This window comes from Protopterus annectens, chromosome 2.part0 (assembly GCF_019279795.1).
Source record: "Protopterus annectens isolate FY-2018-M chromosome 2.part0, PAN1.0, whole genome shotgun sequence".
Lineage (NCBI taxonomy): Eukaryota > Metazoa > Chordata > Ceratodontiformes > Protopteridae > Protopterus > Protopterus annectens.
Window position 1 is genome coordinate 1,001,310,915 of NC_056728.1, and position 20,337 is coordinate 1,001,331,251.

At 36.6% G+C, this 20,337-nt stretch overlaps 1 protein-coding gene across 1 annotated transcript in view; it reads right to left on the bottom strand.

The window, feature by feature from the left end:
* ZDHHC21 (zinc finger DHHC-type palmitoyltransferase 21) overlaps positions 1-20,337 on the bottom strand; it is a 1,352,192-nt gene that overhangs the window by 955,005 nt on the left and 376,850 nt on the right. The window contains exon 3 of the mRNA XM_044061254.1: positions 16,388-16,486. Within this exon, the coding sequence (XP_043917189.1) occupies positions 16,388-16,486 (99 nt within the window). The remainder of the gene's footprint in view (positions 1-16,387; positions 16,487-20,337) is intronic.

Genomic DNA, 20,337 nt, shown 5'->3' on the forward strand with positions numbered 1-20,337 from the left:
CCAATATCATATATTCCTTAGGATTCCATTTGTAATTGTCATTTGTTTTGAAACGAGTTTCTTGAAGGAAGACAATTTGTGCTTTGTTCAGTTTTAAATATTTCATTTGATTTGATCTCTTGCTAGGATTGTTTAAGCCACTGGTATTTAAAGATAATGAAGTTAAATCCATCTTAGGTTATTTAAACTATGTATTTTTTGTTTTATTGTGACTATTAAACATTTTCCTCTGATAACTATAAAGTATATGTTTGAGCTTTTAAAGGAAATTATCAGTTTTATACTTTTGAGTGCTTACCAATAAAGTAATGTTTTGATCAGGCATACTAAAAATGTTTTTGTGAAATAACAAATTTAAACTAATAAATGTTAACAAAACTAAGATCCGTACTAGCCATGGGATGAAAATCATTCCTAATCGGATGGATAAACCTAAGTCCATCAGATTATTACTCGTAACTTGACAATCCAGAACATCTGAGCTCCATAAAATGAATGAATCATATGGAGAATATTTGTAATGGGAATAAGCAATATTTGTTATTTTGAACAGATGTAGTACTATTGTAGATTAGACAGAATTCTAATACAATATAAATGTCTACTTATTGTATAAGCAGTTAATATTTACATGGATTATGTATTGAGCTAAGACAGCCAGCAGCCTCCCCCCCACTCTGTACATAAATCACTCTCTCTCTCCCATCCTCTTTAGACTCCATCTTTTTGACTAAGCACCCACCTTTCCCTTGATTACTCCATCTGACTCGTTCTTACATTCTGCCTGCATTTTTAGGCCTGTCCACTAGGTGGCACCCTTTACCCAGCCTCAACCCCTTCTCATCCTCTCTATTAAATAGCTACTTACCCTATTTCTCCTACTGTACCTGCATTGCTATCCTGTTCTCCCACCTTATTCTTTTCTACTACATGTCTACTACTACCTTTCCTAGGATCGCTTCTCTCTGGCCTTTACCACACCTGACTTTTAAAGCTTACCTTCACATATTAGTCCTGCTGATTGTTTTCCTCTACAACTGCTCCAGTCTCTGTGTCTACCCGTTCCCTGCCCCCAATTCTCACCCACCCCCAGGGGTCCTACTCTTATACTTTCTAACCACACCTCTTCCCATTACCCTCTCCACATTTCCAATTGGCCAACTTCTCTTTCATCTCCTATCTTTAACCACTCCCCTCCATAACCACCACTTCCTCCTATCTTTACACACTCTCACCTTAAATACGTATATCTCCACATATATACAACAAATAGCTAATCCTTCCCAATGGCTAATCCAACCAACCTTTTTCAAACTCTACTCTTATTCACTGTTTTACCACTACCACTTCTAACCTTTGCCTATTTACTCTCCTCACATGAGCACCCAATATATCCACATACTAACTACCCCAACCAACAAACCAACTCTCAGCCCTTACCAAACCTGCATAACCATGCAAACATAACATGCTCACCTAGCTACCTACTTGCAAAGTATCATAGAACACTACACATTAAATATAATACACTATATCTCAAAAGAGTGTTACTTCTATACAGCAAATTCCCTAACCCAAGGTATCTTGTACAACTCCTCACAGTAAAGGACGGTGATATTCATCCTAACCCTGGTCCAACAGCAACCCCTATCTCTCTTCATAATCATAATCAATCAAGCAATTATCCCCTTACTAAACCTTCTAACTCTCTCCTACTAGCTTATCTTAATATACGTAGTATTAACAACAAAGCGACTCAACTCCATGCTCTCCCAGAAGTATATTCCTTTGATACTATCTGCCTAACAGAAACATGGCTAAAACCTGTCATCAAAGATAATGAAATTATCCCACCTGGATATAATATCCTACGAGTTGGAGTAGCTAAGAAAGGCAGTGGGGTTGCTATTCTATTTAAATCTGGCTTTCAATTAACCACAGAGCTGTAATCTACCCCTAGATTCCTATACTGAGATTCTCATCTCTAAACTTGAACTTAATGCTAAATCAATCTATATTATCTGCATGTATCTGCCCCCTGGAAATATCATCGCCACAATGGAAAATATCCTCTGCTGACTATCCCAACACCTGCCTTAAGAAACCATAATCCTAGATGATATAAATTTAGACTGGAATTCCTATTGCAGAAGTCTTCCTACCACCCACATAAACCTATATGGTTTCTCTCAAACCATTACCTCCCCCACCAGAATAAATAAAGCTAACAAGAAAGCAAGCATATTAGACTGGATTCTCACAATCATACTCACTACTATGGTTCTGGAACCCTCCCTGATGATACAAGTGACCACTCACTTACCTACATCATCAGACACAAAGCCAACACCCCCACTTCAATCTCTATCAGACATATTAGATCCAAAAAGAAATTTAACCCTGATCTATTCCAAATGGACCTAAGAGCATGCAATTGGGTTCCCTTAAAACAACTTCCATTAGATGAAGCCGTTAATTTCTTTAATTCGACCTTCCTTGCCATTCTTAATCACCACGCTCCAACCAGATCTATTAGAATTAAGGCCAAGTCTGCTCCATGGCTTTCTTATGAAACCAAACACAAAATTAGTCTCAGAAATAAACATTGGGCCAAATGGAGAATGACTAAAAACCCTGCTGACCAACAAACCTTTAGACACTAAGAAATGACACTAAGAAGGCCACACTTTCTGATAAACAAAACTACTACTTGCAATATCAACAACCTAATCACAGCAACCCACAGAAATTCTGGGCTAGCATTAAGCAGTTACTCCGCCCAGGTCAATCCACTACACCAAACCCTCAAAATACAGAGCGGAAAAATCCCATCCATACAGCTAATACCTTCAACACCTTCTTTACAGATGCTATCCAAACACTAGCTAGTCAACTATCACATAAATACCTTCATACTGCCTTCATACTCCTCTACACCACCCCACACTTCTCATTTCAAACCTGTCCCAACCACATTTATTCAAACGCTTTTGAATAAACTGAAACTATGCTCTACTTCTGCAGACCTACTGCCTTCTGAATATCTACAGCTATCATCCAAGGCTATTGCCTATCCTATTTCCACACTAATCAACAGAACTATTACTGAAGGTTACATCCCCACCTTATGGTAAGTCTCCCATATTATCCCCCTACATAAAAGGTGGACATTCCACTGAGCTATCAAACTATCGCCCCATTGCCCTACTTTCTCCTTTAGCTAAAATTATGGAGAAATGTATCCATAAGCAACTACTCCACCACTTAATCAAAAACAATTTACTTTCCAACTGTCAACATGGTTTCAGACCTTCACACAGTACTACCACTGCCCTCCTTTCCTTTACTGACTACATTAAGAGGCACCTAAACCTGAATAATCTTTCTTCCGCTCTATTTATCGACCTGTCTAAAGTATTTGACATGGTAAACCACCAGATTCTCATTAACATACTAAAATCTCTGTCATTAGACCCACTTTCCATAAAATGGTTCCAATCCTACCTTGACAAATGACAGCAAGGAGTACTTTGGCATAACACTTTAACCACCCATCTACCCATTACCTTAGGTGTCCCTCAGGGGTCTATACTAGGACCTCTTCTTTTCTCTACATTTATTAAAGACCTTCATCTAGCTATCCCACAAGCCACTTACATACAATATGCTGACTCCACACTATTATGCTCAGCTACATCCTCCCATGCCCTTCACTCTCTCACCCAAAAAGTATTCAACGTAGTTGAACAATGGTTCATTCAGCATTGCCTTCTTTTGAACCCAAAGAAAACCAAACTCCTCCTCTTCACACCTACTCAAAAGTCCTCTCCTCTTCATTTCTCTGTGACATCTACCAATGGTACTATAATATCTCCAGACTCCACCACCAAACTACTAGGGGTCACCATCAACAATAATCTGAACTTCGACATCCACATCAACAATACTATAAAGACTGTCAACAAAAAAATTGGCACTCTCTATAGGATTAAACCCTTCCTTTCCCCTACTGCTAAAACTATCGTTTACACTCATTTGATCTCTACACTCATTATGCCTCACCCATTTTTACTAATCTCTCCAAGAATAACCTCAGCAAATTAGAAATGTCCTATAATAACATTGCATGATTTGCTACAGGCAACCCATTTCGAACCCACCACTGTATAAACTTAAACCAGCTAGGATGGTTAGAACTACAACACCTGATTAAATTTCACCAACTAACCATTGCCCACAACATGTTTTATAAACCTTCCAATACTCCAAGTTTATCTAGCCTCATCACCCCCTATAAAAATCTGAAGTCCTTACGCTCATCACACAAACTTCTTGTATACACATCTAAACCTAATAACAGGGCTGGGGATTCTCTCTTCTCTAACACTGTAGGTAAATCCTGGAATCATCTTCCTAATGACCTCTCCTCACTCACCTCTTTATCTCTCTTTAAAAACAGACTTAAACTTTACCTCAAATCATACTGGCTATGCCCCTGTTCCAAACCAGACTAGTCCTCTACCTCTACAAACTCGACTTACCTATCTAGTCCTTACTATCCTCTGCTACATCTTCTGTCTTATTATAGTTTTTCTTATCCACCTTTTTTTACATTATTTTTATCCTCTTTATATACCTTATGTTAAGTAAATCCATTTTATCATCACTACACATCCAACTTCCTTTTTTTTTATTTCTGACTTAACCTGTACTATGTCTCCATACACTCAATTTGTACTGTATTTACTCTTAACCTCAGTGTACAGCCTGTTAAAACCTCTAGGTTGTACTGCACATTACCATTGTTGATGACTTTTTACTATGATAATTGCTATTTTTTTTAATTATATCTGATGTTTGTTTGTACTTATATTTTGTATCGGATCATGTCTTGGAGCTTATCTCCCTGGGCCTCTACTAAAAATGGACATATATCCAGTTAGACTAGCCTGGTCAACAAATGTAAAATAAAAAAAATAAATAAATAAAATAAATGAAAGATAGATGACATGCAATTCAATCCTAGTAAAGTAGGATGTATCATATATAAAACATCAGTAAAGGATTAAAGCACACAGATATTTAACATATTCACCCTTATTGATGAAGTCTTTCAAAACATAATACTTAATATAAGTACATGGTAATATTTATACCTAATGTTTATAATACAATGTATTTTACAAGATATATCAGAAGTTATATTTCATTGTTTGCCTGCATTTAAGTAATCACTTTGTTTGCTGCTAACTTACTTAAAGCATAAAGTTTGTTTTATGTAAACATTGATGAAAGTTAGTGCATTTTAATTATTAGTGCATCCCTCTTCCCCCTATTTCCTATACATAAGGATTTTCATATCTGTCATTTTATATTATAAAATGAGTGAAATTATAGGTTAAAAACAACAAATTCACTTATTGTGATTAATGATTACAAGTTCCCTTTCCATATTCATAAATTGCCATTTTATAGCATATACTGAAAGTTTTTAGATTCAAATGGCAACATTTTATTTTGTATAATCAGCAAAGATTAAACTGAGTGATTATTGTCAATTTAATACTATTTGTTCAGAATGTGATTGTTACATTCTATGACATTCCTAGTTCAGGCTTCTACTGTTTCCCTTGAACAACTTTGCCAGTTTGATGTCATGTATAAAACTTTAGTTACCTTGGTAACAGCTTAAGTATTATGTATGGTCAAGATGCATTACAAAACCACAATTCAAGTTAAAGCAATTATGTGACTTGTTATGCACATTTACTTATATGAGGAAATCATCATGCTTCTCCTTGATGGTCAATATAGTGTATGTCATTTATGACAAGTTAAAACAGTAGTGTTATTATACACAAACCCATGTTATTAAACTGAGTGTCTATTGCCAGTTTAATACTATTTGTTCAGAATATGATTGTTACATTCTGTGATATTTCAAGTTCAGGCTTCTATTGATTCTCTTGAACAACTTTGTCAGTTTGATGTCATGTATAAGACATTAGTTACCTTGGTAACCACTTAAGTATTATATATGGCCAAGACTGGTTATAAAAACTGCAACTGAAGTTAAAGCAATTACATGACTTGTCATGCATATTTACGTACATAAGAAAATCATCATGCTTCCCCTTGATGTTCAATGTAGTGTATGTCATTTATGACAAGTTAAGCCAGTAGTGTTATTATACACAAGCCCATGCTATTAAATCCTGCCTTTAATATCTAAATTCAGCAGACTGCTTCATCTTATATGATGATTATATGTTGTATGTCTAGATGTACTAAAATCATATATTATATAACTATTGTGTGTGTGTTTTTTTCCTTTGGCTGTTGCTTAGTTATTTGAGAGTCCACAAGGTGTATTGTTTATTCTTATTATTAGCTCCTCAAAGCATGTTTGTACAGTCCATAGACTTTAAATTATGGGACCCTTCTAGTTTCTTATTTGTTATAAGTATATTTCCATCCTTACATACACACATATCAGTACTTTAAGCACGGGCAACAATGCCCATCCAGTTTTGCCAGAATACCATTCACTAGCTCATGTGGTGTGTTTCCAGCCTGTTCTTAAAATATCCAAACCAGTATTTGTCCTATTCCATTTTACCAGCCTGTTCAATGCAGTGGCCACTCTGCCAGTGAACCACTCAACACACTTTCCATTCCCACAGATATTTCCATGAAGGAAATCTGATGACTCTCTAGCACTTCCCAGCAACCCCAAACACCCCTAGAATCAGCTATTCCCATATGCCCAACACGTTTGAGCAAGCTCACCTCCCAGACCACTGCAAAGGGTACAATAACTCAAGACTTCCACTCTTATGTAAGTCCTTAATGTGTTTAGAACAAAATACATTTTAAATATAAAATTGCGCTTTTTTTTTAATTTTTTTTTTTTTTTTTATCAAGAATCAACTTAATGAGCTAAACAAGTGTTGGGAGACCATCAATATGCGTACATGTGATTTAAAACAGCCCTTTTATTTTATATATATATATATATATATATATATATATATATATATATATATATATTTTTTTTTTAAAAACAAAAACGTCATTGCAAAGCCATTAAGCATTATTGTCACTCTGTCTCCGTTACCATAGCAACCTGGCAGCGTCTGTGTACTGCATACCAGAGGCTCACGATGTACCTGAAAGCAAAGCTTCACTTCACTACAACTTCAAGCCTAAATTCCCTCCCTTTCAGCGAGGCAAGAGCCAGAAAAAGAACAGAGAGTAAACAGATAAAAAAAAAAAAAAAAAAATCTCCCAAGAAGCCGCCACAACAAGAGACAACACACTCCTCCAACCCTCCCACCTCTCAGTCAGCAGATGTACAAACAAACCATTCTTTGCCAAAATATCCCAAATCACAGTTCTATCCACCCCCTTCCCCTGGATCCTGGCTAAAACACCAAATGTCTCTTCCTAATACACAAGCATCAGTAAATCTCGATCACAAGCTGCAACCCACAGCTTCCCGGACATGAAAATGGCAACATATAACAGCTGCCAGACACAGCTGCATCCACATACACCATGTCAGGCTTAGTCAAGCAGCACTCGAAGCTATGATACCTGCCACAACTGATATTAACTATGTTTAAAAAGAATAATGACATTTGTACTAGCTGCCAGACAGAGCTGTATACACACACACACACCATATCAGGATTGATCAAATAGCACTCATAGCTGTGATACCTGCCATAATTGATATTAACTATATTTAGACAGAATAATGATGACATTTGCTACCATTATTTAACCAGGATATATATGACATTTCTAAATCATACTTTAACTGAAGAAGGCATTAGTCTCCATGACAGCATTTTTTTTCCAAATAACTCTACTGTTACTGCTATTATATATGATGTTAATTTGTTACATCTGAGTCTGAACTCTGATGAATGGTACCTTGTTGAATTAGTTAATTACTTAAATTATTATAAGTAAAATCAATTAAAAATGAACAAGAATAAGTATTTATTGAGTTCAAGTAGGGGAATAGAAACTTCAATGTTTGTATTATATGTTGCTTTGTTTGGCTTATATATATTGTAAATAGTAACCCATCTTGACCTAACTTTGTTTGTGAAGAATTATTGGACGCTTTGAACATTCTGAATAAATCATTACCGTTTCTCAGTTGTTTAAGAATCCCTCCTTTTGTTTAAATAAAAACAGATGACAGTTGATTCTTTGAGAGATGTAGTTGTAAGAGTTATTTTTTTTGGACAGCTATCTTGGAATCAGTTTTTTGTTTTTTGTTCTTCTTTCTAGCATCAGTCCAAGGATTTGTTTCTTTTATTCTTTTAAGAGTAGGGGCCATCCATTCCATTTCATCTGGGATAGACACTATGTTGTTGTTTTTGATGAATATAGTAGCTTCTTCTAAGTCATTAAAGGTTCTCATCTCATTGGCAAAAAGTATTTTTATTTTGGCTGGAAAGGCCAGCTGTTTTTTAATGTTTTGTTTCAACAGTTTTATTATTGGCCAGACTTTTTTCCTTTGTTCTAGTATTCTGGAAGAATAATCATTGTCAAACCTTATCAGGCTTTGATTGCATTTTATGTGTGATTTTCTCCAAGCAGAATTTAATATTAGTTTCTTGTCCAGAAATGAAAGAAATTTTAGAACTATGGATCTAGGTGGAGTATTTATTGAGTTAGAGGCAGGTTTCCTCAGTGGTCTATGTGCCCAATTCCAAATGAAAGTCCCTCTTTCAAGTCTAAAAATTCAGGAATCCAGGTTAAGAATAAAATAATGTCTTCTCCTTCACTGTTTTCAGGCAGACCAAAGATCTTTATGTTGTTTTTCCTTTCCCTGTTTTATAAGTCATCTATTTTGTTAAGCCACCATGTATTCTGTTTAAGCAGAAATTCTTTCTGGAATTCTTCTGAGTCTCCCTTCAATGTCATTTAGAGAAGTCTCTATATTTGTTATTTTTGTATGGTGTTGCTGTAATAGTTCCTTAAGAATATCAGTCTGTTTTTGAGAATTTAATTTGAGGTTTTCTAAGTCATTTTCAAAACCATCCATCTTCAAAGATAGTTCCTGTAAGGTAGATGTCATCAATTGCAGTTCTTTTTTCAAGGCAGCTTCTGGATGAGAATTCCTTGAGTTGTTCATAAGTGACTCAATATATCTCCAAGTTACTTGACAGGAATGTTTTTGTACATCTCCACCAAAATTGATATTTATGTAGTTTGGTAGTTTATCTATAGATCTCTGATGTTTTAAACTTGAAAATAATAAAAATTTTCCTATATTATTATTATACTAGTTTATGGAGCTCTCAAAATTCACTGATCTCAGTTGGCCATCTAGGCTCCGACCCTGCCCTGTAACTTTTGAAGCTGTCTGGTTGTCATATCCTGGGAAATATATAACCCATATAATTAAGGGAACTACAACAGTGATCTAATGATGAATATTACTTGTACTGCATGATCAGCTTCATATTTACAGTTCGTCATGACAAGAAATCAAAATTTTATGTATTCTTTGTTGACCAGGTTGGTCTCACTTGACAAGTGTCATCTTTTTAGGGGAGACTTCAAAAGGTATTCATACTGAAATGCCAAGGCACTGGGATACTCTCTACTCTTTTTTTGCGAAGTTCTGTGGGATTCTTTATATAAACCTGATCTACAACTAACTCAGACAGATGTGGTCTCAAGTTTTAACATCTCATCAGAAGGATAGCACAACCACAAGTGCAGCACACCCTCCACTGACACGGACTACAAATAAATATAAAACTAAAAAATAATTTAGATTAAAATTAAAATGCTTTGAAGATGATAATAATCTTGACAGTGTGGGGAGGCCAGGACATGGGCAAAAGGTGGGGGGGACACTGGAGTGGGTTGACCATAACATCATTACTGAAAATCACAGGTACAAAAATTGTACAGCAAAAAAATATATCAGATAACTAAATATTATGTATTTCATGGAAAAGAATACAGTCTGTTTGTAACAGAGAGGATTTGTACTGTATGTTAAAAAGATAAAGCACAGGATACCAAGGTACTTTTATACACAGACTGTAAAAGTGAATGTTGGGTTTACACCTGCCTCAAATGTTGCTATTCTGTGCAATACATGGCATACTGTAAGTGAATTTCGAAAAAGTCATATTTATGCCATAGTAATTGGAAAAAAAATATAGCATAACCCTAAAACAGACTCACTAGCTAGCTATCTAAAATATATGTACATAACTTGAGTTAAGAAGTATGTAACTTTGTACCACATGTAGCCATATACTGCAGACACATTTGGTAAAGCACAACACAGTTACTGTTAACAGGACATACATAGAATATTGCTTCAGTTTGCAGAAGTGAAAAACAAAACAGTGTCTTCTCCTATCAAAATCCTACTTCTGTTACCTAGAGCCAAAAGAAAACCTAAAAACATTTACTTACTTGTTTACTGGTATAAAGTGACTGAGCAAAGAATACAATTTTCAGTGGAGGCTCAGGGAGAAAATCTCTAGTTTAAAATTATACAGTAATAGTTTCAGGACATTTTCCAGAAACCAACAGAAAATTCCAAGCATTATAATATATATTCATTACAATATTAACCATTCATTACAGTTTGCAATGCATGACAATAGCATCACTTTATATACATGAGAAATAATTTGTTTAGAGAACAAAACATGCTTACAACTTCAAAGAAAAAGGTTACATACATTACAGAATGTTGATGGAGGCAGGAGGAGTGTACAGAGTTTATAAGGAACAAGGACATAGTGTGCAACATATGAATTAATATGCAAGCTGTCAATTACTGGCAGGTTAGGTGATTGTTTACTACAATGACAATGCAAGCATGATGAGAGAAAGTACTTTAATTTGGATACAAATGTTATTTGAGCAGTGATGCTTTTTAAAGCCATGAGGAAATTTGTTCCAGAGTTTATAGTTAGACTTTGAAAAATGTGCGCATCGCTGTTTATTATGGGAGTGAACAGGGATTCTAAAGAGTTTATTGGTGGATGTGAAGTGATAAGAGCTACACTAATGAATGAGTGGTTGCAGTGGTAGGCCCTGTATGGGTAGTAAAGTGCAGAACCTTAAAGTACAATTTGGAAAAAAATGGCTATACCCATGGCTGAGAAAGTATGACATAATTAAGGATGAGCTCAGTGGTTTGTTGGCCATTATTTCTTAACTTTTCTGACACAGCTGAAGAAAGAGCTGTAGTTTCCCTTGGTATCTGGGGCAACCTTAAGTTCATTTTCTGCTGTACGTTTTCTAATAATGCTCTTAAGTTCCTTCCTGGAATGTTTCAGTGCAATCCTGAGGTAGGAGGATGGGAATTTCTTGCACCATTTCATTATTTTCCTTTTTTGTTATATAATTTATTTATATTGGAGTTCTGCTAGAGAAGTGTATTTCTACATTTAGGGCAGATAGGTATTGACTTTTCTATGTAGCTGTTTAGGTCTTGGTGAAAGTCGGAGGTGAATCTATCAGCCCTCGCTGTTGCATCTAACTGGAAGGGTTTGTTGGGAAGTTCACATATGTCTTCTACTAGTTGAAGTAGACTTGCACTGGAGAAGCCCTCAAAGATGGTCTCATTTGCTCCTGGGGTAGTACAATTAGGCCTGACAGAGAAGATGATCAATTTGTGGTCAGCTTTAATCAGGGATGAGGAGATATGGGGTAGGATACAAGTGAGGGCTAGGTTAAGGAAAGTGTTAAAGATGTTTAATTGGGTAGTTTTACAATTTGTTCCTCAACATTGGTATTAACAAAGTCTAGGAAATGCAGAGTATAACTGCTTTTAGAGATCTACACCTGCCAATCAAGGCTTGGATAATTAAAGTCTTTTAGCAAAGAAGTACTGGGTTTGATATTAAATGCCTCGATTGTGTCAAGGAAATTTCTATGACCCATGAAACCTTGATGGGGATCTATATATAGCAATTAAGTAGTAGTTGCATTTGGTAATGGCAATTTGATCTCCAGGAGTTCCAAGTTAGGGACGTGAATAATTTAATGTGAGGTAATGGTGTTTCTAACAAATACAGATATTTACTCAGAGTTGACCAAAGGTCTGAAGGCATGACGGGAGCTAAACCCCAGTACAGAGGGAGTTCCATCATTGCATACTGAAACCATGTCTCGGTAACTATACAAATCTGAATGAATTTGACTTGCAAAACAGCCCCAAGTTCTGGCATCCTTCTATTTAGACTCCTAGCACTGAGTAGTGTCACCACGATGATGGTGTTGTCCAAATAAGAGTTTGAGTCTGTTATGTAAGAATATCCAGCAGTGGGGGATCCTGCCAGAAAAGGCATTATGGAGGCAGCAAAGACTATAGCCAGTATATACAATCTCTGATATGAGAGGTATAAGCCACCCCTGGCAAAACAGGAAGTCTTCTCTACCATCTTATCCTAGACTGACTCTCTCAGAATTGCATCAGTTATGAAGCCAGTTGTTAAAACCAATAATCTTGTCATAGTATCAATACATCAAATGAAAAACTTGCGTTACATTGTGCAGAAACTAACAACTGGCCCAACTAAAAGCAACCCAGTCACTGTAGTTGAGAAAAAGGAACTTTTTTTTTTGGTAGATTCATGTAAAAGCTTACTGGCACCCAGGACCAAAAAGAAACTGCTCCATCAAATCTGTGCTCAGACTTAAACGGGACCACATGAGCTTTATTAACAGTTACATTTTCTTCATAACTCTTGACTGCATGCATAATGTATTTTGACTGGTATTACATGCACACAGGTTGAGTACTACAGGACCAGGACGAAAATATTAGGTAAGATATTATGGGTTTAGAAGTACTTGATTTACATGTAACAGTGCCTTCTGAAACAATTTTGTCTAATTCATTTGTCAGTATTAGTATTTCTAATAAGCATACATTTTAAAAATTTTCTTTCAGCAATTTTTACAAGGACTGAATGGTGGTTTACATAGACTGTTCAATGTTGCTAAACCTGTTGCTTTTTCTTCTGGTCTTGACATCAAGTTTGTCATGTACATTCATTTATTATTCAGTGGCATTAACAATATGAATGCACTTAATGTCACAGTACTACTTACCACTGATCTGATGAAATCCCACCTATGTACTGGTAGATAGGCTAAAGCAGTTTCTGGTTTCTTTATCTTTATTTACTTGCATCAGTTTTGATAACAACTTTAAACTGATGATTTTTCTCAAGGATAAACTACACCTTTTCCTTTATATCAGCATGGTCACACAACCAGGCTCCTATCACTTAAGTTTTTGTAATGAAACTCCCCAGGCACAAATTATGCACATGAGGCTATGGTGCCTTCATTTCCTGAATAAATTAAGTCCTTTTCAATAAATATACACTTATTTGTGATTACCCCCCCAGCACAGGCTAAGCTTCTGTTAGTTTTACAACCTGCAATATTTGCACTGTTTGGATGTATCTTCATATTACACCCAATTCTTCATTAGTACTGTAATACAAGTGTATGTATTAATCTAGCCTTGGCACAGTTATAGGCAGATTATTGTACTGCTTATACTTAATAATCAAGTATATGCTATCACGGATTAGAGAGCTCTAAAGTAATTGTTTCCACTTCCCATAGGCAACTCTGCAAAAATCTTAAGCAGCATGCACTGAAGCAACATACACTTACTGCAGGCTCACAGATTCCCATTGTGGGAAAAACATGGAGCTGCCTGACATGTATTTCAACTGTGACAACTCTGACATGATTATCATCATAATGGAGTAATTTGTCTTCAAAATATTAACTTCAAGTTATGACACATGTTGTTGCCTACCTCTTATAACTCATTTATGTTTTTCATCTTTTGTCAATAGATGGAGTATACTGAATTAGTCAGTCATATTTAACCCTGTTTAGTTCACTATCATATAGTAATACAAGGTATCTTAGACCTAGCACATGAAGAGCCCTTGCATGGTTCCTAACACAAACTTCTAAATGATATATCACTAGACAGTGTTATTCATTCTTTCTCAGAAAGGGTGGCACATTACCTGACCAAAAAATACAAGGTAGGTGCACAGTCACTGGCACAGCAAAATAGTTCCCAGAGTGGTCCTGACTAGCTGCAGTTATGACAACAGTAGATTACTTGATGTGTTATAACTTGACTAGTTGTCATGTATTTGTTAGCTCTTGTTGCCCACTTCAAATATGGCAAACATAAAATGTTCTCATCATAGATAAGATGACATACTAATTGGTGTGCATAGCCAGTGATGATAGGTATATAAAAGTGTATGTATCAATTAGGCACTACCTACGTGGGAAAGGAATAAAGCACACACACTATAACCTGTTAGCTTCTAATAGGAGTAGAGATGCAGAACAGACATGAAAAATGAGAACAATCCTACTTTAGCTTGGTCAAGCAGCCTATAGCAGACATTTATGACCCCAGCCTGATACATGTCATGCACACTGTAGTTACATCTAAAGAAGCTCTGTTAAGGACAAAAGTGTTCCTCTATTTAATATTGTTTATTTTTCAATCAAGAAACATCTATTTCTTTATTACGTGAAAAGTGCTACATTACTGTGAAGTCCCGGGTGAGGCTGGTTACAGTTGATGGTTATTTTTTCCTGATTTTAAGGAGTTTTAGCCATCAACTTCATTGCTCAAGAAGTACTACTTTCCCTGTGGTTTAATGTTTTTCCTTAATGGTGGCATATCTCTTACCCCTAAAGCAGAAAAAACACTGCACCTCATTACAAGGATCTGTTTATCTATATATCTATATATATAATTATATATCTATATATATAATTATATACATCTATCCATATATATATATATATATATATATATATATATATATATATATATATATGTATATATAATTATATATAAATGTATGGGTCCTTATCAGATGAACAACTTTTCACAAACTCGAAATTTACATGGTCGAGACCATATGATTGAGTATTTGAAAACCCAAAGCTTTTGAATGGAGATCGTGGTACAGTCAGGATCCGGAAATTTACGCTTTTCCCCACTGTAATGCGATCTCTGAGTTGGCATACATAATTTTAAAATTTGCAAGGGGTGCAAGGGGGGCTTGCCCCCTGCAAAAAAGTTAAAAAGGTAGTTTTTTTTTTAAGCTTGAATTTTCAGAAACTCTGTAATATGGTCTCGAACATATGAATTTCGAGTTTCTGAAAACTCTATCTTCTGACATAGACCCATAATACATTTTTTATATATATATATATATATATATATATATATATATATATATATATATATATATATATACACACACACATACACACACACACACACACACATTTATATATTAGAAACACAATCTATTTCGTACATATAAATTATACACCTATATAATTTGTGCATGTTGCACAATTGTATAGAATGTATGTGTGAATGGAAAGACACAATCCTACATTTTAAGTTTTTATTTCTCTGATCTATTTTTATAAATTTTCTTGATCTCCTTAACATCATACTACTGGCCCAGCTACTCAGTGCTCCACGTCTGCAGCAGGTCTATCAGCTAACCGTCCCCCCCCCCCCCCAGACTTACTCTGGTACTGCTGGGGCAAGTCATGGATCTTAAGGGCATCCTGGGGGCTTTGCCGTCTTTGCATCCATCCATACATTTTTATTTTCTTTACATACCCTACCCAATCCCTTACTCCACCTCCATCATAGAGTATGTCAGACAGCAACTCCCCTCTTTGGATCATGCCTCGCCACAGGCATTGAAAAACATCCTCCAACCAAGGATGGGCATTCCAATCCCTACTTGTTGCTCCATTAGTCACCCAAGCCACTAATCATACTCAGGCTGCCTGGGCCATAGTCAGGGTTTGTCCCTCTATGTGAATGGAACAGCATTCCACTTCTCTGATCTTTGTCTCTTAGTCTGGTAGTGCAGAGGGCTAAAGTTCTGACCCGTTAAGGATTTGCTTCCTGGGCCCAGTGTAGAGAGGTTTATTGTTTAAACATTAATTTGCCTACCGTGCAACTTGGATCAAATCATTTAACCAGGCAGTGCTTTCAGGTCACCATTGAAAAGGAACAATTTGTCCAAGGGGGCTTACCTGAGTATCTAATGCGCAAAAATAAAAAATCTCCCTAAGGCTCTATGACCTGCTGTCACAGTAGCAGCCATCCTCAGAGTACTTGTTGGATTGGTTGGACTTTTGAGGAAACAAAACAGAGAGAGAAAAAAAGAAAAGAAAATGGATAGAACAGACTCCCTTGCAATACAAAACACTGTTCAAAAATGCATTTTCACAATAAATTGACTATGCTAACAAAAACATTCAAAGAGTACACTGGAGGCAAAAAAATTGACACTACCTGAATGAGGTATGTGAGGGTTCTGCGGCAGTCTACCTGGGTCAGCAACAGACGCTCTCACCAAGGAGGTAACACACAACAAAGAAGCCAAGTAGTAACCTGTAGAAATAAAACAACTTTATCATGATAAAGGCATCACATTATGCTCTTAACTAATGCAATCAACCAGAAATTACTCTCATCACTTCAAAACATGTCACCAAAATACAGAACTGCAAACTTTAAACACAGGCTATATACAGTTTCAGAAAACACAAAAGGAATAAAAAAGTTGTAAAACATACCCCTAATAATACAGGATATTGGACAATGCCTTTTTCTAGACTGAGACATTAGGGCTCCTCTCCTTGCAGATGCTGGAAACTGTCACCAAATTTTCCAACAGTCATTACCCAAAGCCATTCCCATCATCTGCAACATGCTGCTCACATTTCCCAGTAAATAGCATCCTTTGTGCAAGTTTGTTAGTTCCTTCCCTAAACAATTCTGTTCAGCCATCAGAAAACAACCTTTGCCCATTGCAAAGAATGTAATAAAGGTTATATAATCAACTAACATTCCAGCTTATTTGATAAGACTCTTGAAAAAAGATGAGGGCTGTGGATGGAAAAACTCAAAAGGATCTGATGTAAGACACTTCCATTCATACCTTCTCAACCTCTTAGAGTAAGAACTTTGGACAAATCCATGAAGAATGGAGGGACAAAGGCTAAAAAATACGGACTTTTTTTTAAACACTGCTCATACAAACTTCAAAAGTTGATACAATAACAGGTTTTGCATTAGTGTGAATTTTATGAAGGATATGAAGTCAAAAACTGAAATTTATGTCATTATTTTGACTTCAGTCCTCAATGATTTGCTAGAAAACCACAAATTTTGCAGAAACAGACCGAAAATATGAGGCAAAAATCTGGACATTTCTGTGAAAATCTGGATAGTTGAGAAGTATGCTTCCAATGTTCTAATGCTGTGGTGATCACATCATATAACTTTTGTCTTACTTTGAGGTACATTTTGAGATACCAAGGAAGCAAGAAAAACATTTCAAAAGAAAACAGTCATCCACAGGATAAGATGTTCTGAAGTACAGCTCTCCTGAAGGAAGCTTGTTACAGGTAACGGTGCCTATTTACGATGTCTGACTAAAGAGTCTACAGAACTCCATACAGCAGCAGTACAGATATTTTCCAAAGTGTTACTGAAAATGTACTAGAATGCCCACAGCCCTGGAAAAGTAAATCTCTACTATTTTAGAAAAAAATATTACTGATGGGCCTACAAGATGCACCTTCTACTGACCAGGCCAATCTTAATTGTATACATACCTTGGTTCTCCCTTTGCAAAGGGAACAGAGAGTTTAGAATATGCAAAGTTTCTTGTTCATATTCAAACTGTAATAATGCTGTCCTCAAATATCCAGTCAGCCCCATAACTGTTTTCCCTGACATTCAGGTTACAAGATAAGAAAAAAAATGCTTAGGAAAATAGTAGAAACAGATACTACTTAGGGATTAATAAAAGATTTGTTGTAATGGCAGCTGCCTTGGTGGATCAGTAAAGAACTCCTGTGAAAATGGGGTCAACGGTTCTGAAATTATTTTTGCTGGTGTAACAACCACTAGAAAAAAGGGCAATTCAAGCCAATCACTGTAAATCAAAAGTTAATACTGGTTTGAAAAAGGGCAACAATAATTTATCAGCCCTAAAATCCACACTCTAAAGATTATAGGCTGACAAATGGAGTTTTACACAGTTAAATGCAACCAAGGCAAAGATGTCAGATAAAAAACTTCAAGGAAAACTATACCCTCCTAGGTGAAGGTATAAATCCAAGCCCCACCCCAACCTGAAAGTGATAACTATGCCAAAGCTTACACTAAAGCCCTGTATAATCACATGCATAAGTGTATAAACTCAGCTGTACCAGATGGAATCAAAGCCAGTGCCCCAAGTAGAATCAACCTGCCATGGTGGACTTGCATCAACAAACTCTACAATAAATGCAAAAAGTTGTTGTCCAATAAAACAAAGAAAAGGACCCAACAATGAAAAAGCACCCTCCTCAACCTTAACAGGCAAATAAGACAACTTATCAAATCCTCCAAGAGCTCCTTTGACAGTCTGCCAAGGATAACCATAAGGCTTTCTACTGCTATGTATGTAACCAATGGAATCACACACACTGACCCTACAGAGATAGCGAACCTGCTAGCGGACAGGTTTGGTGAAAATTTTAGTCCCTTATCCCCTCCTAACTTACAACAAACCCTCTCCCAAACACCCCCACCCTACATATTAGAAGAGCAGGTCCTCAAGCCCTGTCCAAGGCAAAGAACACAGTCTCGATGGGACCAGATGACATTCAAAGCTGTCTTCTAAACAGGCTAAAACATGAACTACTACCACCACTAAATACCCCTTTCAATTACAGCCTAACCACAAGGTTTGTTCCTGTGGAATGATGAGCAGCTACAGTTATACCCCTTCACAAAGGTGGCCTAGCAACAGACTCAGGGATTACAGACCCATAAGCCCGACGAGCCACATCTGTAAAGCCATGAAACATATAATTATGGACTTCATAAATAAAGACATAGGTGACCTCCAAACCATGGACCCTACCCAATTTGGCTATGTGAAGGGTAGATCTTGCATGTTAAATCTGGTGGATTTCTTTGAAAGTGTGACCAAGGCCACTGATGAGGGCAAATCTGTGCACACAGCACACCTTGACTTGGCAAAAGCTTTTGCCACAATTCCACATTTCGACATTACTGATAAACTTAGCAAACTGAATGTAAACCCGTTTGTCATAAGATGGTTTGGTGACTCCACATCAACCATCAGACCTGTTACCAGCAGGGTGCCACAGGAGTCAGTGCTGAGCCCTCTACTGTTTGATATATACTTCTCAGAAGTTCAGGTCAAAACTAAAGGGTTGTGACTGACCAAGTTTGCAGAGGACTGCAAACAAGGTGCAATGATTGAATCCTCAAATGATGTCAGTATACTCCAGGATGGTCTCACACAGCCCAACAACTGGTGGATTAGACATGGTCTCAAACTGAATGCAAAGAAATGCATCATCATTCCCTGCAGCACAAACAATGTCCCTGCACACTACCAAATCAATAACAATACACTAAGTACCCATGAAGTGGTAAGGGACCTGGGATCACAGGTTGACCGCAACCTTAACTTCAACCACCACATGTCTACCGTTGTAAGGAAAGCTTTCCACATAGCTCACTTGATTAGTAAAGGCATCACCTCAAGAGCAAAAGAAGTTATAATCCCTTATACTCTGCACTTATCTGGCCCATAATTGAGTATAATGCCCCATTCAGTATGTACTGTACTAAGTATCTACAGCAATTAGGAAGTCCTTAGAGGTTTCTAACAAAAAAGATGAAGGGCCTCCAGCATGTCCCTTACACAGACTGACTAAAATCCGTCACTATACTCCGTATCATATAGACTTCTTAGGGGAGACTTATGTCTGGCCTCCACAGCACCCCAAGACCCAAACCTAATAAACTTACTGCATATCCGTAAATCAAATGGGTCTAGGACTATCCGTTCCAGGGACTTAAATATGACCTGCAACTTAAATAGGACATACTGGAGGGACAGATTTCTCTCCCAGTGACTGCCACGTCTTTGGAACATGCTACCAATTCATGTGAAATAGATCACCTATATGACACTGTTAAAGAGGAACCTGGATGAGTGGATAGGGCACCATAAGTTCTTGTGAAAAGCAAAGTTGGCCAGCACTCAGTGTGAGATAACCAATATTTATTAATAAATGCAGCCGCCCAAATAAACACAAAAATAGTGCAAAAAATCACTAATAAAGAGTATCACAAAAAGGTTTTGGCACTATGGCCTTCATCAGTGTGTTCAATCAAAAACACAACATCTACATATATACAGCAGTAATTTG